Here is an 18,384-nt window from a genome sequence, read left to right on the forward strand (position 1 = left end):
AAATTACCCCAACCACAGTTGCAGAAGCTAGCCAGGATCTGAGATTGCCAAGATGAGCCTGCAACCATGCAGTACTAGTTCTGTCACCGCTGTTGTCCGAGGGGGGGAGGTTCTCAGCACTCAGCACTGAAGCTGTTGCAGCATTTGTTTGACTAGGCAAGAAATGGGCAAGAAAAATACAGGAAACTCTAAAAATTAACTCAGTCATCTGGATTTCTATTTCGTGAAAATCCTTTCTTCTGCCTCAGCCCCCTTTGTCAAGAAAAGATGTATGATCAGACTTTCAGAAGCACGCTGACAGAGCTTGACGGTTGCTCCAGATGAAGGGCAAAACAATATACAGAATGTAATAAAAGAGTTTCTCTTGAGTGTTTCTGAACATAGCTTGTCTGTTTCTCAATCAGAAGCGCAGTCAGAAAGAATTTTCAAATTTCATTTATTTCTAGTCTATTAACGGTTGTTCTGGTGGGAAACATGAAAAGTAGAGGAACAGTATAAACGGATTTTTTTTTTTAATTTATTTTATTTTTTTACAATTACTTGGAGTTTTAATCCAAGTCAGCCACTGAGTGCAAAAGGAGAATGTAAAAGCCAACTGGAACAAACACAAAGAATTCACTTCCATTTCTTCTGTAATTTATATCAATCACAGAATTTAAAAATATTTCTGAGGTGAACTCAGCATCTAAGATTTTTTCAGGAGTGATTCATCCTGTGACTAAATATTAATGTACACAGCTACAGAGTTCATAAATGAGGATTGTTGGCAGAAACATCTTAAAAATTTTAGCTGAAACTTATAACAATTATAAATGTCCAATCAAAGAAATTAAGAAAGCTTTTAAGAAATATTATCTGTACTGCAGACAGGCGTATTAATTCAGTGCTTTACTGTGACTCTTAAGTAGATACAAGCAATATCTTTCTTCCCAGTAAGTGTCTCTATGTGGAACAATTTTCTTGATCCCTTTCAGCCTCAATTTTTTCTGTCATTACAGTCATCCCAAAACACCCACTAGTACTGTAGGGCTTGACACCTACCTTAGGAAAAGGGAATCAGTATAGGGGAAATAAGTGGAAGCAGACATGGTTATCGAGGAAGCAATTGTGATTAATGTTAAGTTTGAGTTGTCTGGCTGGCTGCTGCTCTTGCTTTAAGCTATTTCACATGGCCAGCTGTGACTTGTGCTAATTTCTTGTCTCAGTTCAGAGCAATCGTGCTTCTGTCCCTGACCAGCTGAAGGATGGCATAAACTTTAGCATAAGATACGGATTTCTGAAATATTATTTCCTTCTTCCCTAGTGATAGTGTAGAAAATTTAGTAAATATCAGGGGAGCAATGTGGTAATGATGGACTAGAACAAAAAGTTTTTTTAATTTTGTGATGTCTCTTTTGTTTTGTGATACAGCTGCTCCTAGGTGAAATAGGAGATGCAATGTACCGTTTTATCAAGAGATGCCACAAGAAGCTGTACAGTTTCATTCATTTAGCCTTACTTTTCTCATTTGTATGGTTATGGATCAAGAAAATGTAGTTAAAGTAATCAAGATTAGATGAGGATAAACTATTGTGAGACAGTGGCCATCTGTAACCATGACTGGACTACCAAAATTGTAAAGCTCGAGCTGCAGCGTTGTTGAGAAAGATCACTTTCTGAATAAAAGGGAGCGTACATGGAAATGAAATGAGGCACTGCCTCTTGTCGGTGTTGCAGATCTCTTCAAGGAGGTGGCGGGCCCCACAGAAATGTGTGACCAGAGGCAGCTGGGCCTGCTGCTTCACGATGCTATCCAGATCCCACGGCAGCTTGGGGAAGTGGCAGCCTTTGGTGGCAGCAACATTGAACCCAGTGTGCGCAGCTGCTTCCAACAGGTAAGATCACAAAGACCTTCATGTGAAAAAAACCCTCTCTCTGAAGTCTTAAGATTCACGTTTACATGGTGTAAAAAAAAAAAGAGAGGAATTTAAAAATATCCAATGAGTTTTTGAACAGAAATGAATATGCTTCTGCAACTAAATGCGGGAAGTTATTGTGAAAATGCAGCTGTAAAAGATAGTTTGTGGTTTAGGAGAGGATCAAACAAATCACTTTTTAGCAAAAGAATATATAATTCTTTGTGGTTTTGACAATATTGTCTGCTGTAAAAGCTGCTAAAAAATTTTGTAGCAGCCAATTATCCTGCTTTGCATTGTTCAAAGCAACCTGATAGGTGAGAACAAAGTGCTTTTCCCTGCTGGAACAAGATGTGATCTCAACAGAACAGGAGAATGATGTTGATAGTAATTTTTGACCTTGTGCATTAGGAAATTATTTAGCATTATTTTACTGACAAAAGAGCTTGCAGTTGCACAAAACTTCAAGCATGGTCATTTATATATCGTGAGCCTTTATGCAGCAGATCAGAACAAGGAATAAAGCTGTCTTACAGCCTGCTGTTCAGCTCCACACTACATGCAGGGGGTTAATGAGGCTGCAAGGAGCGTCTGTCTGTTTAAAGAAGATGAGAATTAAAAAGAGGATGTCGTAATGGAACACAACCTAACTCGGACTTTGTCAAGGATGCCTAAGGCTCTGCCTGTTTGCTAGTGATAACTATGCCGCTCAAGTGTATTATTTCTGTGAAAGTGGCTGCCTTGAGCATTGTCAGAAATTATATATGGATTAAAAATTCACTATAGCATATATAAAACTGACTTTAGTATTTCTGATTTTATGGAGTCCAACATTAAATGTCATAGTGAACTTTTAGAGCATTATTTTCTTTGCCTTTCTTCCATAGACACTGTTACACTTTCACCCAGTGCTTTGACACATTGTTGAGCTAGTTTTTTCAGAACTATTAGATTCATTTCTGGGCTCTGAGGTGATTGGAATTGGAAGAGTGCTTGTCCACAGTGTGAATAATTTGCATATAGATGTTGGTTTGACCAATTAACCATGTAAAACTTCCTCTGAGGTTTTAATGTTGCTCCTTCAGACAACAAGGATGGTGCTTGACATTTCTATCACTGACCTCAAGTGGTTCAAGTCATACTGAAATAAAAAATTCATTTGTTAGTGGCAAACTTTTGCTGTCACAGAGGAATCATCTTTATGTCCTTCAAGGATCTGCCCCATCTCCCAGGGGTACTAGCAAGGTAGTGTTTAAATACTTGATGTGATATTGTGATTATACTGATGATGGGGTTGCGTCCCTTGTCTCGCATGAGTAGCTCAAGTTCAGTCCATGGTCATTAAGAGAGCATAAAGTGTGCAGCTGCATGACAGAGTTATCTGAGCCCAGTGAAAACAAGTAGTTTTCCTGGTGAGGAAAGCACGTTATTCTATTTTTTTCATGCTGCTCCCTCTTACTGGCAAAAATCGACTTGGACTATGATTAAGTTAAGAAGCCTAGTGTTGCTCCTCATCATGTGTTACCATTTAAGAATAACTTTGATTTTATATTGTGTTCTGTTACTTCCAGTGAGCTCAGAAAGATGACCTTTGGTCTTATTGCTGACAAAGCTGATGAATATAGTACCTTTACAGCTAGGCTTCTCTGGTGGTTACAGCTTAGACAATGTGGAAGCATGGTTGTTTGCTTCTTACAATCATCATACTGATACTTTAGCTCTGCTATATTCTTGCAGTGATTGCCTAGAAGTGACAGATTTCTTCTCTCTCATTATTTATTTATTTAACTGTTTATTTATTTCTGTGTTTGTTTAATGTGCTAACTTTAAAGTATACCATGGTGTTAGAAAAAAAAAAACCCTGCATGAGTCTCATGGCAATTAATAGACACACACAAGCACTACCAACTTTTAGCAGTCTGGCAGCCATGTCTTCAGCGTGTCTGAACTGCAGAACATGCTTCCTTTTCATGCTCACTCACATCTTTCTCAAGGTCTTTCAGTTCAAAGATGGCTTTACTATGACTCCATTACTCCTTTACTATGTACTCCATCTCTGTTACCATCTATGGTGTACTATCTATACATTTACTATGTACTCCATCCTCTATCATAGCTGTTAAGTCCTATGTATTTTTACTGACTAACTAGCTTGCTTTATTTGCGCTTTGATCAAGCTTGTTTTTTGTATCCTGTAACTGGTTATACATTAACTTGGCATGGAAAGGATTGATACAGGTTGCTTTTTTTTAATTGAATTCTAGGAAAATCTGCTTGTGTGTGTGGTTTTTTTTTTTTTTAATTTGCATGTGGGGTTTTCTTCTCTCCACAGAACCACAATAAGCCAGAAATAACTGTAAAGCAATTTATAGATTGGATGCGCTTAGAGCCGCAGTCTATGGTATGGCTACCAGTTCTACACCGTGTGGCAGCTGCAGAAACGGCAAAACATCAGGCCAAGTGCAACATCTGTAAAGAGTGTCCAATTGTTGGCTTTAGGTAAGAGGAGGGGGAGTTGGATGCAATGTTTCTCTGAAAACATCCACCCTTGTACATCTTCCAACAAGTACAGTTCTTTCTGTTTGTTTTTCCACCATTTTCCTGCTTTAAGATGGGATCTGTTGCCCATGGTGAGGCCACAGTGTGGCCTGAGCCAGTGCGTTTCTGGCTCCTGCAGTACTGCTGCTAGACATCCAGTGGGCCTGTGACGGACAGGTGTGCCGGGTGGGCTGTCATCAGGTGGATCCAATAGGTAGCAAATGAAGTATAAATGCATCCCATGTGTTCTCTAAGCACAAGACCAAAAGGAGCTGATCGGCAAGAAGAAATGTAGGCTGTCTGTCTGCTCTCCTCCATGGGAAAGTAACCCATGCCAGGCAATATTAAACACCCTTCAACAGCGGTCTTTCCTTGCTGAGCACAAACATTGATACATTAATGTGATGAGACTTGCAAAGTTCCTGCCTAAATCATTGAATATAATCTAACTTTCTTCTATTCAAAGGAAGCTGTGAATTCTAAAAGAAAAAATGACACCAGGGATATTGTCCATATTATCCTCCTAAACAGTATGATTTTACTATGAGTTATCATCATGGGGCATGAAGTAGTTGGTAGCCTTAGTGAGTACTGTTACAACTAGCATGCATTTGTGAATGGATTGCTCCAATGTATAAAATGATAAAAAAAAGTAGAAACTAGAGCTAAGCATAACTGGCTTTTTTCTCTGCTGTGGTCATGAAGTCGAGTGTATTATTTTGGAATGATATAAAGTGGTCTTTCTTGTAAGTGATTCTATGACTTTTCTCTAGGTGTCTAGGCAGATGAATAATTTTTGTTCCCTGTGCTTCCTGTTTTTCCTTCTTTTTGTTATTTTAAAGGATAATATCAATCCTGTGGTCAGATTCGTCTCACCTAGCTTTAGGCATGCTGGCTTTAATCAGTTTTATAAGATTGAGATAGCAACCCTCTTCTTTTACTACGAATATATGAGTACTTCCAAAAGTAATTAAGCTGATCAAACTTCATTGCCTGTCTTAAGACAAGATGAAATTCCTCTAAATGTTCCTATTTTTCTTTATTAATGCTTGAGGGAGTATAGGGTGACAAAGCTCCAGTTCAGATATCTTTTAGATGCTTATGTTGGGCCTGGTGAGTCTTGTCTGTACTGAAATATTTTGTGTGGAGAAGGAGGGCATAGAGATAGAAAAGAAGAGAAAAGAAGACAGAAGAATGACTCGTGAATAATTTCTACAGTGAAGTTAGAGATCTGCAACAAGAAAAGTGTCTAACATCTTAGCAGAATGTGGATGTGGCGATTTAGTACATAGGCTCTGAGTAAAGCTTATAAACAGTTGCATCAGCATCCTTAAAAGTGAACCTTTACAATAGACACATATTGTCTTGCAAAACAAAACATAAAACTCAGCAGGGGAAAAATGTGGATTGGTACTGAAAACTGCTCTCAGGAAGCAATTTAATTTAAACTTTAACTATTCAGTAGCTATTCGGTTTGGTTCAATTAGCTCATTTTAGTTCCATACAAAAGATATAACCTCAGCCAGTCAGAACAACCATACTGCAAAAAACAGTGGGTGGAATCTGGAATTGAATTGTTGCTTTAGTCAGCTTTAGTTAAAAAAAAAAAAAGCTCCTGGTGGCTACATTTTATATGAGGGATACTGTATAAGTTTGTTACTTTGTGTATACAAGCTCTTAAAAATCAAAAGTAAATAAATCAACAAAACATTAACTTAATTTGATATTATTTTATAATTCATGAACTCTCAAAGTGTTTTAGGTTCTGAAACATGAGTTTAGAATCTCTGAGCATCAGAATGATGTAAAAACGCGCTAACTCATAAATGTAAAAACATATAAAGGTAAACCAGTCTGGTTTATAAACTTTTTTCTGAGATACCAGCTGAACACTGAAGAGAGGAAAAGAAAAACTAAAGTAATACAGTTTTAAGTCCATTTGAACTTTAGAATTATAAACTCTTTGCACTCCATCTATGGAGCTGATGCCTGTAAGATTTTCTGCTTCAGAGCAACTTGGGAAACAGATGATTGACATCGGCCCTCTACATGGCTATAGGAGGCTGGAATTTCTTTTAAATATGCAGCGAGGTGACCTGTGTAGTGTAGGAAGGTTGTGTGAATCGGACTAAGAGAGCAGCGAGTTTCCTGTGTCCTGTCCGGCTGCTGCAGTTGGCACCGTTGCCCCTGGGTCCACTGCTGAGCTGAGCGCTTGCCCTGCCGTGTCCCGGTCGCCTGCAGCCGCACACTTCAAGGTGCTTGCTAAGCTAACCCCGACAAACGCACTACGTCCTTGTGTGGCTGCTGCGGAAAAGCAGGTGACACCGTTTCAGAGAGTAACTTGCCTCGTGAGGCTTAGTAAAAAGTAAATATTAGAACTAAACCTAGGAAGCTCTAATCTCTTTGTTTAATGTCCCGATAGGTACCGGAGCTTAAAACATTTCAACTATGACGTCTGTCAGAGCTGTTTCTTTTCTGGCCGTACAGCAAAGGGGCATAAATTGCATTACCCAATGGTGGAGTACTGTATACCTGTGAGTACCAATTTAATGACCATTCCTAAGGGATTAGCTTTGCATTATTTGAGGTCTAAATTTGTTTCATAGTCTTTTGTCACCTAGATATTCTGCCAGGATTTCTTTTTCACATGTTTAGTAGGGCCTGTCTTCCTGCCTTTCCCTTTGGACATCATCAGGGACTGTGCTAATTAGTGAAGTTAATTTTATGTGGGCGGTGTTTGGATTCTGTAGAAATGAGTAGAAGTATCCACCTCTGGAACAACTTGATCTTCACTTTCATTTTGTAAAAACAAAGCCAAAATATTAAATACAGTAGCAGTACCTGTATACTTACACATGCTCACACACTTTAAGGGTGAGAACATGTCAGAGGAAAGAGACTTAATTCACTATTGCTGTACCATAGTGAAGAATATATAATATTCTCATAATGCACTTCAGTATTTTTAAAGGTGCATGATCTTTGCTTTCAGGTCCAATATTTTTCTTGCTTCATGAAAATGTGGTTGGAAATAATTTGTGTTTTATTCCCCTGAGTAATTACTGTTTAGTGGGATATGGGATATTTAAAAATTGTTGTGTAGCTGGGGGGGGTGGAAAAAAAGATTCGACAGTTTCTAACAAAAAATGGTGTGAGAGATTTTCGTGCAATAGGTAACAAAGATTAATTTTACAACACAATATTTTCCGAATGAAATTTCAAACACAATTTTTCTAAGGAAGTTTCTAGGAGACTTTCTTAAGTGGAGGGGTGGGTAAGTTTCTTCATACAAATACCATTTTCACTTTTTTTTATCTGATAGTTGTTTACATCCTTAAGAATTTTAACTCAGTGACAAATAAATTAATAGGATAATCGGTATGTAATTTAAACAACAATGGCAAAAGGTCTGTATGCTCAGAAAAACAAATTCAGACCAAAATGTAACTGCAGCTGTTTTCTAGTAGTATTACAAGGTTCTATGGATCCTTTTATTACCAAAAAAATCATTGAGTTGTGTCACTGTCTTTTACTGTAGTAGTTGGGCTTATTACCTGTGTTTTCCCACTCTTTTTCATGCAATATGTCTCCCATAACAGAATTCAGATTCTAGTAAGTAGTGTTTTCGCTTCATCATGATCAGAAGAAAACATGAGTTATGATAATTTATTTTCATTAATTCTATAACTTAACGTTAGGATTTGATTAATAAAATGGCATGCCAGGCTACACTCTGAAGAAATTTTATGAAGTAGATTTGTTGGTTTCCAGCCAGTTCTAATGTTTGTGATATTCTGTCACCGGTTTTCTTTTTTTGCCTCCTCTTCTGCCTTCTCACCTTTTTAAGACAGTTTTGGCTGTTTAAGGGCTATGTTTTGAAATTACAGCAGATGTTTAGAGGGAGGAAAATATTTCATGTGCATACATAATTTTACGTAACAGAGAAGAAAGTGTTGAATATAGAAACAGTCTATAATATTTCTCTACAATACAGATTCTTTATCTGATTTAGCTACAGGTTTGATATGTTTCTTGACATATAATCTAATATTTTCTTATTGCATCTGAAGATGTACAAAAAGATATTAAATCTGTACTGCTGCCTCAACATAGGTATGTCCTTGGCATAATTCAGAGTATTGCCTGGCATGTAACTTTATTTATACAACAGGATCTTTTTTTATCATAAGAAATATTCTGTTTTAATTTCTGTGGCTTTCTGTAGTTTTGATTTCTTCTTTTTGAAATTATTTCATTGGTAGTAAAGTTTTTTTGGAAATTAAGTGACTGAAACCACAATTTTGCAATTTCATTGACCCTTAACCTGAGGATATCTATCTACAGCAGACTATATAGAAGGTGCTCATTTTGCCTAAAAAAAATTAACTTTATTGTTTCACAAATGCATGCCTGATTTTCAGGTCTGTCACGAGTATTAAGAAAAAGAAAACTAAAATCAACCAGTCTTTAATAATCACAGTTTTTTAATAGTTGCCGCTGGGGAGGCTATATAAAACAGATATCATGTCAGGATTTAGGCCAGACTCTGAAGGTCAGGGATCTGGACAAGATTACATGTCAGATTTCTGTCTGGGCATGATTAGATGTCAGATTTCAAGATATGGCAAAGCCTATGCTAACATTTTATATTCTTATTTGCACCAGACTATGAAAGTAATAAGAAGTCTAATTACATTAGCAGCTGTGGCATTCATTTATAAAAGTACCTGATAAGAAAAAGTTACGTGTTTTCCTGAATCCTAATGTTTATTCTTAGAATCTGTAATGTTTAAAATTTTTTTTGGTTGAAGTTTAATTCCATTTAAAAATATTTTTTTCACACAGCTAGGTAATTTTCTGGTTTTATTTTATACTGTTTTCATGGTATGACATAGGCCCAGTTTTGTCCAGATTTGCATGACTGTTCTGACCCTCAGGATCTGGAGGTCTACAGTGTTTCCTTCCTTTATTTAGACATCGTTAAAAATACAATGATGCTGATTGTTTCCTTGCCTCCTTAGCCAAGGTAACCCAAACAATCTGAACATGTTTGAGATGTATTTTTCTCAGATTCACTGTTTCCCACCCCTTATAAAGTTTCTCTCAAACCTCATCTTTAGCTTATATCATGATTATGGAACAGAAATGTTGTTTGTTAATGCCTATAATGTACAGAAAATTCAGAAATGAAGGTGTAAGGCGTGTCAAAATAGATAATGCTGCTGGTCCACACAATAAGATACCCTTCCACTTGCATTAGACAAATACATATTGGGAAGTATAAGAGGAAAGAAACAGATTACATCTAGTGTGGGGCATGGTACTGCCCCTACAACAGGATGGTATATTTCTGATGACTTCTGGGTTTTTTCCGAGGCAGCAGATTTGATATCTGAGAGAAATTTTCAGTTCTTGTTAAACATATTCACATTATGTAAGTGTGAGCCATTTCATTTACAAGTGAAGACTGTTGTACAGAAAAGTATATTCTGGAAAGGGTTCGAATCCCTGCTGTCTCTGGGAGTAGGGATATCTTGTATTACGATTAAGATTTCTGTTCCCGCTGCAAAAAGTATATACTTTTAAGGCAATATTAAGTGCAAAATAAGGTAACCTAAGTCAAGAGTCCCTTCTTGCCACAAAATATGGGAGGAATAAGGTGAATCCACTATGGGATAGTAAGGGGAATAAGATGACATCCTTGATTAAAGCGAGTGAAGGCACGCAAACGTAAAGGACGTAAAGGAAGGAAACTGGGGCAATTTAGAGCAGAATAAAAGCGATGGCATATAATTTAGGTGATGCATAAAATTAGAGGTCCAGCACTGGCCCTCCGTTAATTTGGAAGCTGAATATGGGAGTTGGAATTTTTCTTGGGTCCTGCTGTAAGTGCACTCCGCTAACTCCATTTCTGTAAAAAGAAATGACCCATTGTATGAACAGACTTCTTATGTGCCTGTTTGACGTCCATAATCAGTACCTACATGCAATCCACTTTAACTGATCTCATCTGAATTAGGTCAGGAATAAAGAATTGATTTCACAAAAAGAATCCAGTGTTATTTATTCTTGCTGTTTGTAATAATGCACAATGGTTGGTGTGCTAATTTGTTGCTAAACCTCTCTGTGTATTGAACTCATTTAATGCAATATACAATAGTCAAGAATTGCAAAAATCTCTGCAGTAAGTTAGTAGAACAGCTTATATGTTTAAATGGAATAATGCCCACAAAATAGCATAGACTTGGGTCTGTGAAATAAAAATTAAAAAGAAGGTACCAAAGGCCAATGAATTGTTCCTTAGAATCTATTATATTATATTATATTATGGTGCAGACACCCTGAATAAGAAGAGTGCATCTACTCTACCTTTTCAACCAAATGCAAAGGCTGTTAATGTTAAAATGTTGCTTTTGTGGCTGATGTTGCAAAGCAGAGTACAAATACATGTACTCATCAAACTGTATTAATAAAATCTAGCTTCTCTTTCTTACTGTTATAAGTGTATTAATACATTAATATCAAGAATACTAGCAATAGTTATGAAGAAATAATTATTCACTTGTTAATAAAGCTGGCATTTAGAACTGGAGCTTAGTCACAGATGGAAGGAAGACCTTTTAACTGTCTCCAGGCAAGCAGTTCAGTCTAGGGCATGAGGGGATTTCTAAGAAGTTCAGTTTCTTCTACTTAAATTTAAAATTATTTGGAGAATGGCTTAAGGAATCTGTTTTTTAAATTAAATTTGGAAAGAGACGATTCTCCATTTTAATGAGTTTTGTGGTATTTGCATCAGATGAGAGTTTCTTCATAGTTTCAGAATAGGGCTATTTACACCAGATAGTTATGTGTAGTTATTGCATCCTGAGCTGTAATGCTATTTAGTGTTCATCCTAACTTGCAGTTTAGTTTTCTTGATTCTGGAAATGCAAGAATTTTGTTTTGGTTATGTCTTTTTTTCTTTCATTCAGGATTTAGAGATGGATGGGGTAAGGAACGGAAAACGTTACCTTCTATAAGTAATAGAAATACAAAGTTATTGTAGTTGTTTTTTCATCTTTAGTCTTTGAAAAGATGGAGAAACAGGATTTTTAATGTAAAATTTTACAGAGATGTGTAAAAATTTTGTAAGATTTTCTTAGCATCTAATTCAGGAATACTCTTAGATAAGTACCTACGTGATTTATGGATTTCTGTTTAGAATGGAAATTCTCTCAGTAGTGGTACTTGTGTTATATTAATGTGGCTTTCTGTACCAGCGGGTCCTTTGAATTTGAGATGGGAAACTTACTGCTCCAGTTTTCGCTTTCCAAGCCGTTTCCACTTCACAGCTCCTATATTCCACAGTAAAATCTTAAAAGCAGCTTTGCTGATGTAATGTACAAATACCAGATCAGCAGTTCTGCAAAATTTCTCATTGTGAGTAGTCTTACTTCCTGACCTTAATGAAAGTATATTGAATTTTGTACTTCTGTGCCTCTACGCTCACCTGGCACAGCCCCTTGTTTTGGGAACAGTTTTTTTTTGTAGCCTTTCTATACCAAACAATGGCAGCAAGGGTTAACCCCTTCCAGATGACCAGAATTTTATTTCCCTGAAAGAGCGCACAACGTGATAGGTAAGACATCAGAAATTATTGGTTGAATGATAGCTCACTCTAGACTGAAATTTTTTCCAGGCCCAGTAAAGCTTATCCGCAGTAGTGCATGTTAAGACTTCTCCTCTAGGTCAGTCATCTGAAAATTTAATTGCTACTGACACCCAGAGAAGACGGATACATTCCTGAACAATAAACAGCCTCAGTGGTTTCAGCTTTACATGCTTATCAATGCACTAAGCACGACGCTTCGCTGTTATAAAAATGGGATTGTTCTGTGGGGAAGACGAGAGAAAGCAGCAAGACTGGTTGAATCTGGCTGTTTCACGTGCAGAACATCACTGCCAGCTGTGGAGTTCAGAGATTACTCTTTGTCTTGAGAAGAATGCCTATCTGGTCAGAGAAGTCTTTGACATCTAACAGCAGGGCAATGTGCTTTCCTCTAGGTCTCACTCTCACAGTTGCTCAGATAACTGGCTTATGTCATCTGCTACCCTTGTGTGACTTAATTTGTTAAATTCTGTTACATTCTGCCATAAATTAGTTACTCTTGCAATTACAGCTTGATTTCAGTGGAGTAAACTAAAATACACATACATTTTATAATCAATCTCTCCTCTTTGTGAGAAATGGTTGTGAAATACCCCTATTTGAAAGTGGTCACAGAAGGGTAATTTTCACAATGTTAAGCAGTGCAAACATTGCTGATGTGGCAGTGACACCCATAAATTCAGTTACTATATCTTTAATAACCTTATTTTTTTGGTATTCTATCTTGTGCCTCTATCAAGGGATGTGAGATGCTTTTTAAAAGTGTTAGTGCTTTGTTGAATGGGAATGAATGTATGCACTTAAACATGTGTTTCAGTTGTTGGTGAATTGCATTCTTAAGTGTCAATTTAAAAAAAAATAATCAGAGGAATGAAGTACCTGTCACTTTACCTCACCTCCTGCATTGGGGAGTTTCCCAGCCTCCCAGCAGTACCAAGCTGATGGCTACTTTGAGATGCAGTCATCATACCTGCACATATCATAGCTGTTACCATAAGCAGGTCCAATAATTTTGTTTTCCATCAAGAATAGTCAGGCTCATTGTACAGATTCTACCAAATGTTACGGATAAATAAAACATCAAGAAATAAGAATATGGAGATGTAAAAAAGTTTTTGTTTTTTTGTTGTTTTTGTTTTTTTTTTTTAAACCACAAACCCTAAAATTTACTAAAGCATTTGAAGAGTATCAAATGGTATCAAATCCAGGTATCTGTACTAGGGCTTCTATTAAAGAATAAAGTCCTTTTAAAAGATATAGATGTTATTTTAAACTGTAAATTTTGCATTACTGAGCGTGTTGTCTTATACAAAATATATTTTCTTTGAACTTGCTTGATAATTGTGTGTATTGAATGTCTGTGTAAATTTCTCTCCAGCGTCCTCGTAACCCATCAATGTCTGACTGAGGATAATAACCGCATTCATTAGTGAGGTTCACTTGTTTTGTGTTAGACATAGTACACAAAGTGTAGTTAAGAGAATGATGACTTAGGTGCAGGCAAGTCATTTTACATAGGTAGGTACAGTGAAAGGAATGGGAAACTGGGCTTTCATTATCACTTTATTATATTTTCATTGAAAAAAGAGAATAGTGAGAAATAAAGATGACTAAATATGCCTATATTATAAATATTATATATTATTTAGTAATATATGTTTTATATATTTATGTTTGTTTATTATAATTATTATTTAACTTAGAGCTCTCCAAATGGTTTATTATTTTCTTGGTAATACTTTTTTCCAGCAAAGACTTATTCTATTTCTAATACATTTGAAGTATGTACCAACTGGGTTTTTTTAACCTATATATGAAAGACATGTCTCAGCATATTCTATTTTTTCCACTGCTCTCCATGTAAATCTCAGTTTCTTAATATGTGTTGGTTTACAAGCAATTTTATCTGGCTTTAGTTTGTGGCTTATGACTCCATTTATTCCTGGCTGGTACATTGAAGAGTTCTAATGTCAGTTTGTCAGTTGTCACAGGTTTTCTCTTTGAGACTTCCACTACAGATGTTTTTTTAGTTATTTATGTGTACCAGCCATGGATCTGAGTCATTCCTTCCTGAAATACTTCTTGTTCTAAGAACTAAGATCTTAAATTGAGTTTGAAAGCATGGTGTTTTGGCTGAATTTTTCTGTGAAGGAAAGGATTTTTTCCTTCACCTTCGAAGTAGTTCTGTAACTATGACGGTATTTGTGCTGTTGACTTGTGTGGAAATAGTCAAGATGTCATGATGTAAGGAAGTATACAAGCTACCTGTTGGAATTAATTTAATAGATGAATTCTACACAACAGGGCCTGGCTATGCTTTTTCGAAAGTAAAATGTTGTAGCACATAACTTTTGGCATGATTTTGGATTGGATTGTGTAGTGTGGTTATATGCAAAAAATATAGAAGAAATACTTGTAAGAGTTGCATCTTAGTTGCATGTGAACTAAAATAGTTCTTCCAAATCTGCTCAAATTTTACTGGTTGATATTTATTGTCGTCAGTCTGTACACAGTCATCTTAGTCTTTCCAAGGAACTGGGTTAAGCTGTCATACCAAATAAAGAACACACCAGAGAAAAAGTTTGGCAGCTCAGTAGACATTTATTTCTGCAATGTGTAGTTACTAAAACTTTCATTCCTTGGCCTTGGGACAGAGTTCTGTCTGCTGGAGTTACTGTTGCATGAGAAAAAGCAGCCCTTTGGGCTGCCTCACGTTCCTATTTTGAATGATGCGGTGACTGAAGCAGATGCTTTCCGAGAATGGTTTTTGTGAGCCCTCCCTGAATTTACCTGTATTAAAGTTCGGACGTTCAAACATCTCTTAATCCCAAATTTGCTCGGTTTGTTGTTACTGTTCAAGCCACATGTGAGAAACTCTTACCAACATCAGTTTGATTATTTACAAGTTCCGTTGCTTGTCTGATCTGCATTACAGAGTTTGTAACTGCATATATTATACATACATTAAAATACATAGGTGAATAGGGAAGTATTTTTATGTTTTGACAATAGAGAATAAAATCAGAGAATAGCTTGCCTGACCTGCTTCTAGGCCTCTTTTTAGTAAGTAATGGAAAAAATTTACATAACTGAAAAAACTTTCACCCTGTTTTCACGATGAATATCCATCTGCTTTGGCATCCTTGTATGTTAACAGACTTCCAGTGCAGAAGGTACAGAAATACAGTCTGTAGTTTGTTACAGGGTTTGGGCTGGAAATTGGTAGAAGCTGTTGCGAATCTTCAGCTAAAGCGGGAGGTGAATGGCCACTTTTTTACTGCAGTTGCCAGAGAAAATGCTTAACAGTAACTGCTACATGTGATGGGGACCGTTCTGTTTAAGTACTCAGTACAGTCTATAAGCACATATACTTTAAAGGCATACTGTATACTATTGTTACTTCCTGCAGATATCTTTATTGCTATTTTCATCTTGTATTTTATGCCTGCATATTTTGCTTATATCCCCGCTTTTGTAGCAGAAGTTTACTGAATAATATTACCAAAGCAGTGCTGCCATTATGGCTGCAATTATTTCCAGTTAAATTGATTTTCAGAAGCAGATGCATCAATTTTAATTCTGTTCTAAAGAGCACAATTAATTTCATGTGGGTGTGAGGGGTGAGCCTAAGCACTTGTCAGTTTTGGAAGAGGCTGCATCAGTGGGGACCACAGAAAAAGCTGCTGGGGAGCGTAGAAGTTGCTGATTATAACTTGTAAACTTAGATTTGCAGAATCTTGTGGCTAATTTTTGTACTCGTCTTACCCTGCGGTAGTAAGGAGGTGACTGAATCAGTCTATGAGTTTGTTACTTCAGGCACTGACTGTTCTTATCTAACTGTGCCCTTGAATGGTGCCTGTACAATGGCTGTCTCTTCATCTGTGGGCAATTTTTGACTCTGGAATGATACAGAGAGTGGCAGAGACCTGTAGGAAGAGATCTGGTAACGTGTGAAAATGCTCATGAAAAACTTGGCTACTGCAGCAGAGAATGATTCAGCACGTACCGCTCCCATCTCATGATAAAGTTTTCCAGTTGAAGTGTGAAATAGGAGGCAGTGAGTGTTTTGTGGCACTTTGTGAATATAGAGGGCTGTGTTAGTGGGTTTTGGTTTGCCTTTTTTTTTCTTTTAAACAAAGCTATTATTGTTAGCTCTGTGTTTCAGCAGAGCCATTACAAGGTTTTTCTGTCAGTGGGGTGAGTCACAAGCTTCATGTGTATGCATATGTTGTCAACATTGCTTTCAATGGCAAAGAGTATCCTTTTATATCTGGCAAACTGTTTTGCCTTTTCTTTTTTTCTGAAAAATCAAATTTTTGTGTTTTGTAAGACTAGTTATAATTCCTTGGCTTAAGACTTGAACCTGTTTTGATTTTTCTCTAATTTATAAAGTAATTGGTAAATCCAGTGTGTTTATTGCTGGGAATTTGAAGCTTCGCTGTTTTTTCCAATAGAAGAGTATTTGTCGATGCATTATTGTTATTATTGTACCATATTTCAGGACACAAAAAAGGCATTTTTAACATCATTAACATTTTGAAGTTCTTTCTTGTATCCTTTTGACAGGACAGTAGCAGCGATGATATCGCAATGTTGTTTAGCAATGTTCAATTTAATTTCTTTTAACTTTTAAGACAACATCTGGCGAAGATGTACGGGATTTCACAAAGGTGCTGAAGAATAAGTTCCGGTCAAAGAAGTATTTTGCAAAGCATCCTCGACTTGGCTACCTACCTGTTCAAACAGTATTAGAGGGTGACAACCTGGAGACGTAAGCTCGATTATAGAGTAATTGCTCCTGGGCCTATTCCATTAAAAACAAAAAAGTGAAACCCAAGAAATAATCAACAGCAGTTGTAGACCCTTGTGCTGTATTAATTTCTATGAATTGTATTGCATTATTTGCAGATCTTGCCTGTTTTTCAAAAAGTAGCATATTTTATACGTTGTTTTTTGTAAGCGTTTTATCATAAAGCCGCAGATTTTAGCAGGTGATGATGGAGGTGCCTGAATGGCTGTTTTAGGGAGAACACTTTTATAGCTTTGGGGAGACTGGGCTTTTGGAACTATGCTGCTTATTCAGTTATCTCAAAGTCCATGGATTTAAAAATCTCTGAGCTGATGAGGTTCCTACAAGTTTCAGAAATGTAGGTGGCCTAATAGAGTACCACTGTCTCCACAGTATTGTTTATGGTGCTGGCAGAAATGTTCCACTTTATTTACTTACTTGGTAGTTGTGAGCAAAGGATACTCTTAAAAGAGCAAAATTAAGATGTGTTGACAGGGTGCTAGAAGTAGTTACATGGGCTGACTCTCCTTGACATCCTGGAGTTTGCAGTACTACTGTACTGTCTGAACACAGCACTGCTTAGCCAGCTACAGCAAGTGTGAAGCTTCAGCACATATGCTCTGCTTGGATGCAACAATCTAGTGCCATTGTCCATGCTGTGTTTTCATGACTGGAGGACAGTCCATTTTATTTACAAGAAATAAATAAAACCTGTTCATTAGCAGTTTAAGAAACAGGAGGAAGTAATCTGAAAACTGGTATTATTGATAGCCTGGCTTCTAACAAGCAACACACATTCAAATGTTAAAATGTTAAAATATTACTCCCTGGTGCAGTCTTCAGCTGGTCTGTATCTAAAAACAAAAAACCCCGTATCATCAACACAGGAAAGCAAAGCTGCTTTTATGTGAGGAAAGTTTGCCAATGGTGCCAGAAATTGGAATGTCAAAACTGCAATACTGTTGGTATTAGTTCTATTCCCTGCAGGTGGCAAAACTCAGTAATACGTTCCTTTAACTAAATAAAAAATGAATAATAACAAAAAAAAAAATCCGATTAGTTACCCAATTGTCAGAATACAATACAATTCTTATTTACTTTTGATGATTTTATTTAGGGAAATTAGCATTGATAACTTTGATTATTGAGGGTTTTTTCTTGGTGATTGTGGTTTTTTTCCCCCGATATGTTTTTGTAAGTATATTTTCGAGTTAGTTTAAAAGGAAAGTCCAGTACTTGAGAAGAATTTAAATGAACTGACTATGGTTTATGAACTGCAGTTCAATCAATAGCACTAATTTGATATTTTGTGAAAAACTGATTTTTATTTAACAAAATTAAGTATTTAAGTCAGTCATCTATCACTCCATGATACATGGTAGTATCTGTTGCTGTCCCTTTTCTACATCAGTAGTTGCTGATTCAAACAATCTGGGTGGGTTGCTGGTTAGAATATTTTGTGTTTCTCCAGCTTTCTCTTGCTTACATGGCACTAAAGTTTTTGTTTCATAGTT

The 18,384-nt window shown here is 36.6% G+C and overlaps 1 protein-coding gene across 4 annotated transcripts in view; it reads left to right on the forward strand.

Annotated features, from left to right (window-relative positions):
• UTRN (utrophin) overlaps positions 1-18,384 on the forward strand; it is a 394,109-nt gene that overhangs the window by 348,719 nt on the left and 27,006 nt on the right. For all 4 annotated transcript variants that reach the window (XM_075413727.1, XM_075413726.1, XM_075413728.1 and 1 more), the window contains 4 exons: positions 1,717-1,874; positions 4,228-4,394; positions 6,856-6,967; positions 16,716-16,852. In XM_075413727.1, coding sequence (XP_075269842.1) covers positions 1,717-1,874; positions 4,228-4,394; positions 6,856-6,967; positions 16,716-16,852 — 574 coding nt within the window. The remainder of the gene's footprint in view (positions 1-1,716; positions 1,875-4,227; positions 4,395-6,855; positions 6,968-16,715; positions 16,853-18,384) is intronic.

The sequence above is a fragment of the Opisthocomus hoazin genome, chromosome 2 (assembly GCF_030867145.1).
Source record: "Opisthocomus hoazin isolate bOpiHoa1 chromosome 2, bOpiHoa1.hap1, whole genome shotgun sequence".
Lineage (NCBI taxonomy): Eukaryota > Metazoa > Chordata > Aves > Opisthocomiformes > Opisthocomidae > Opisthocomus > Opisthocomus hoazin.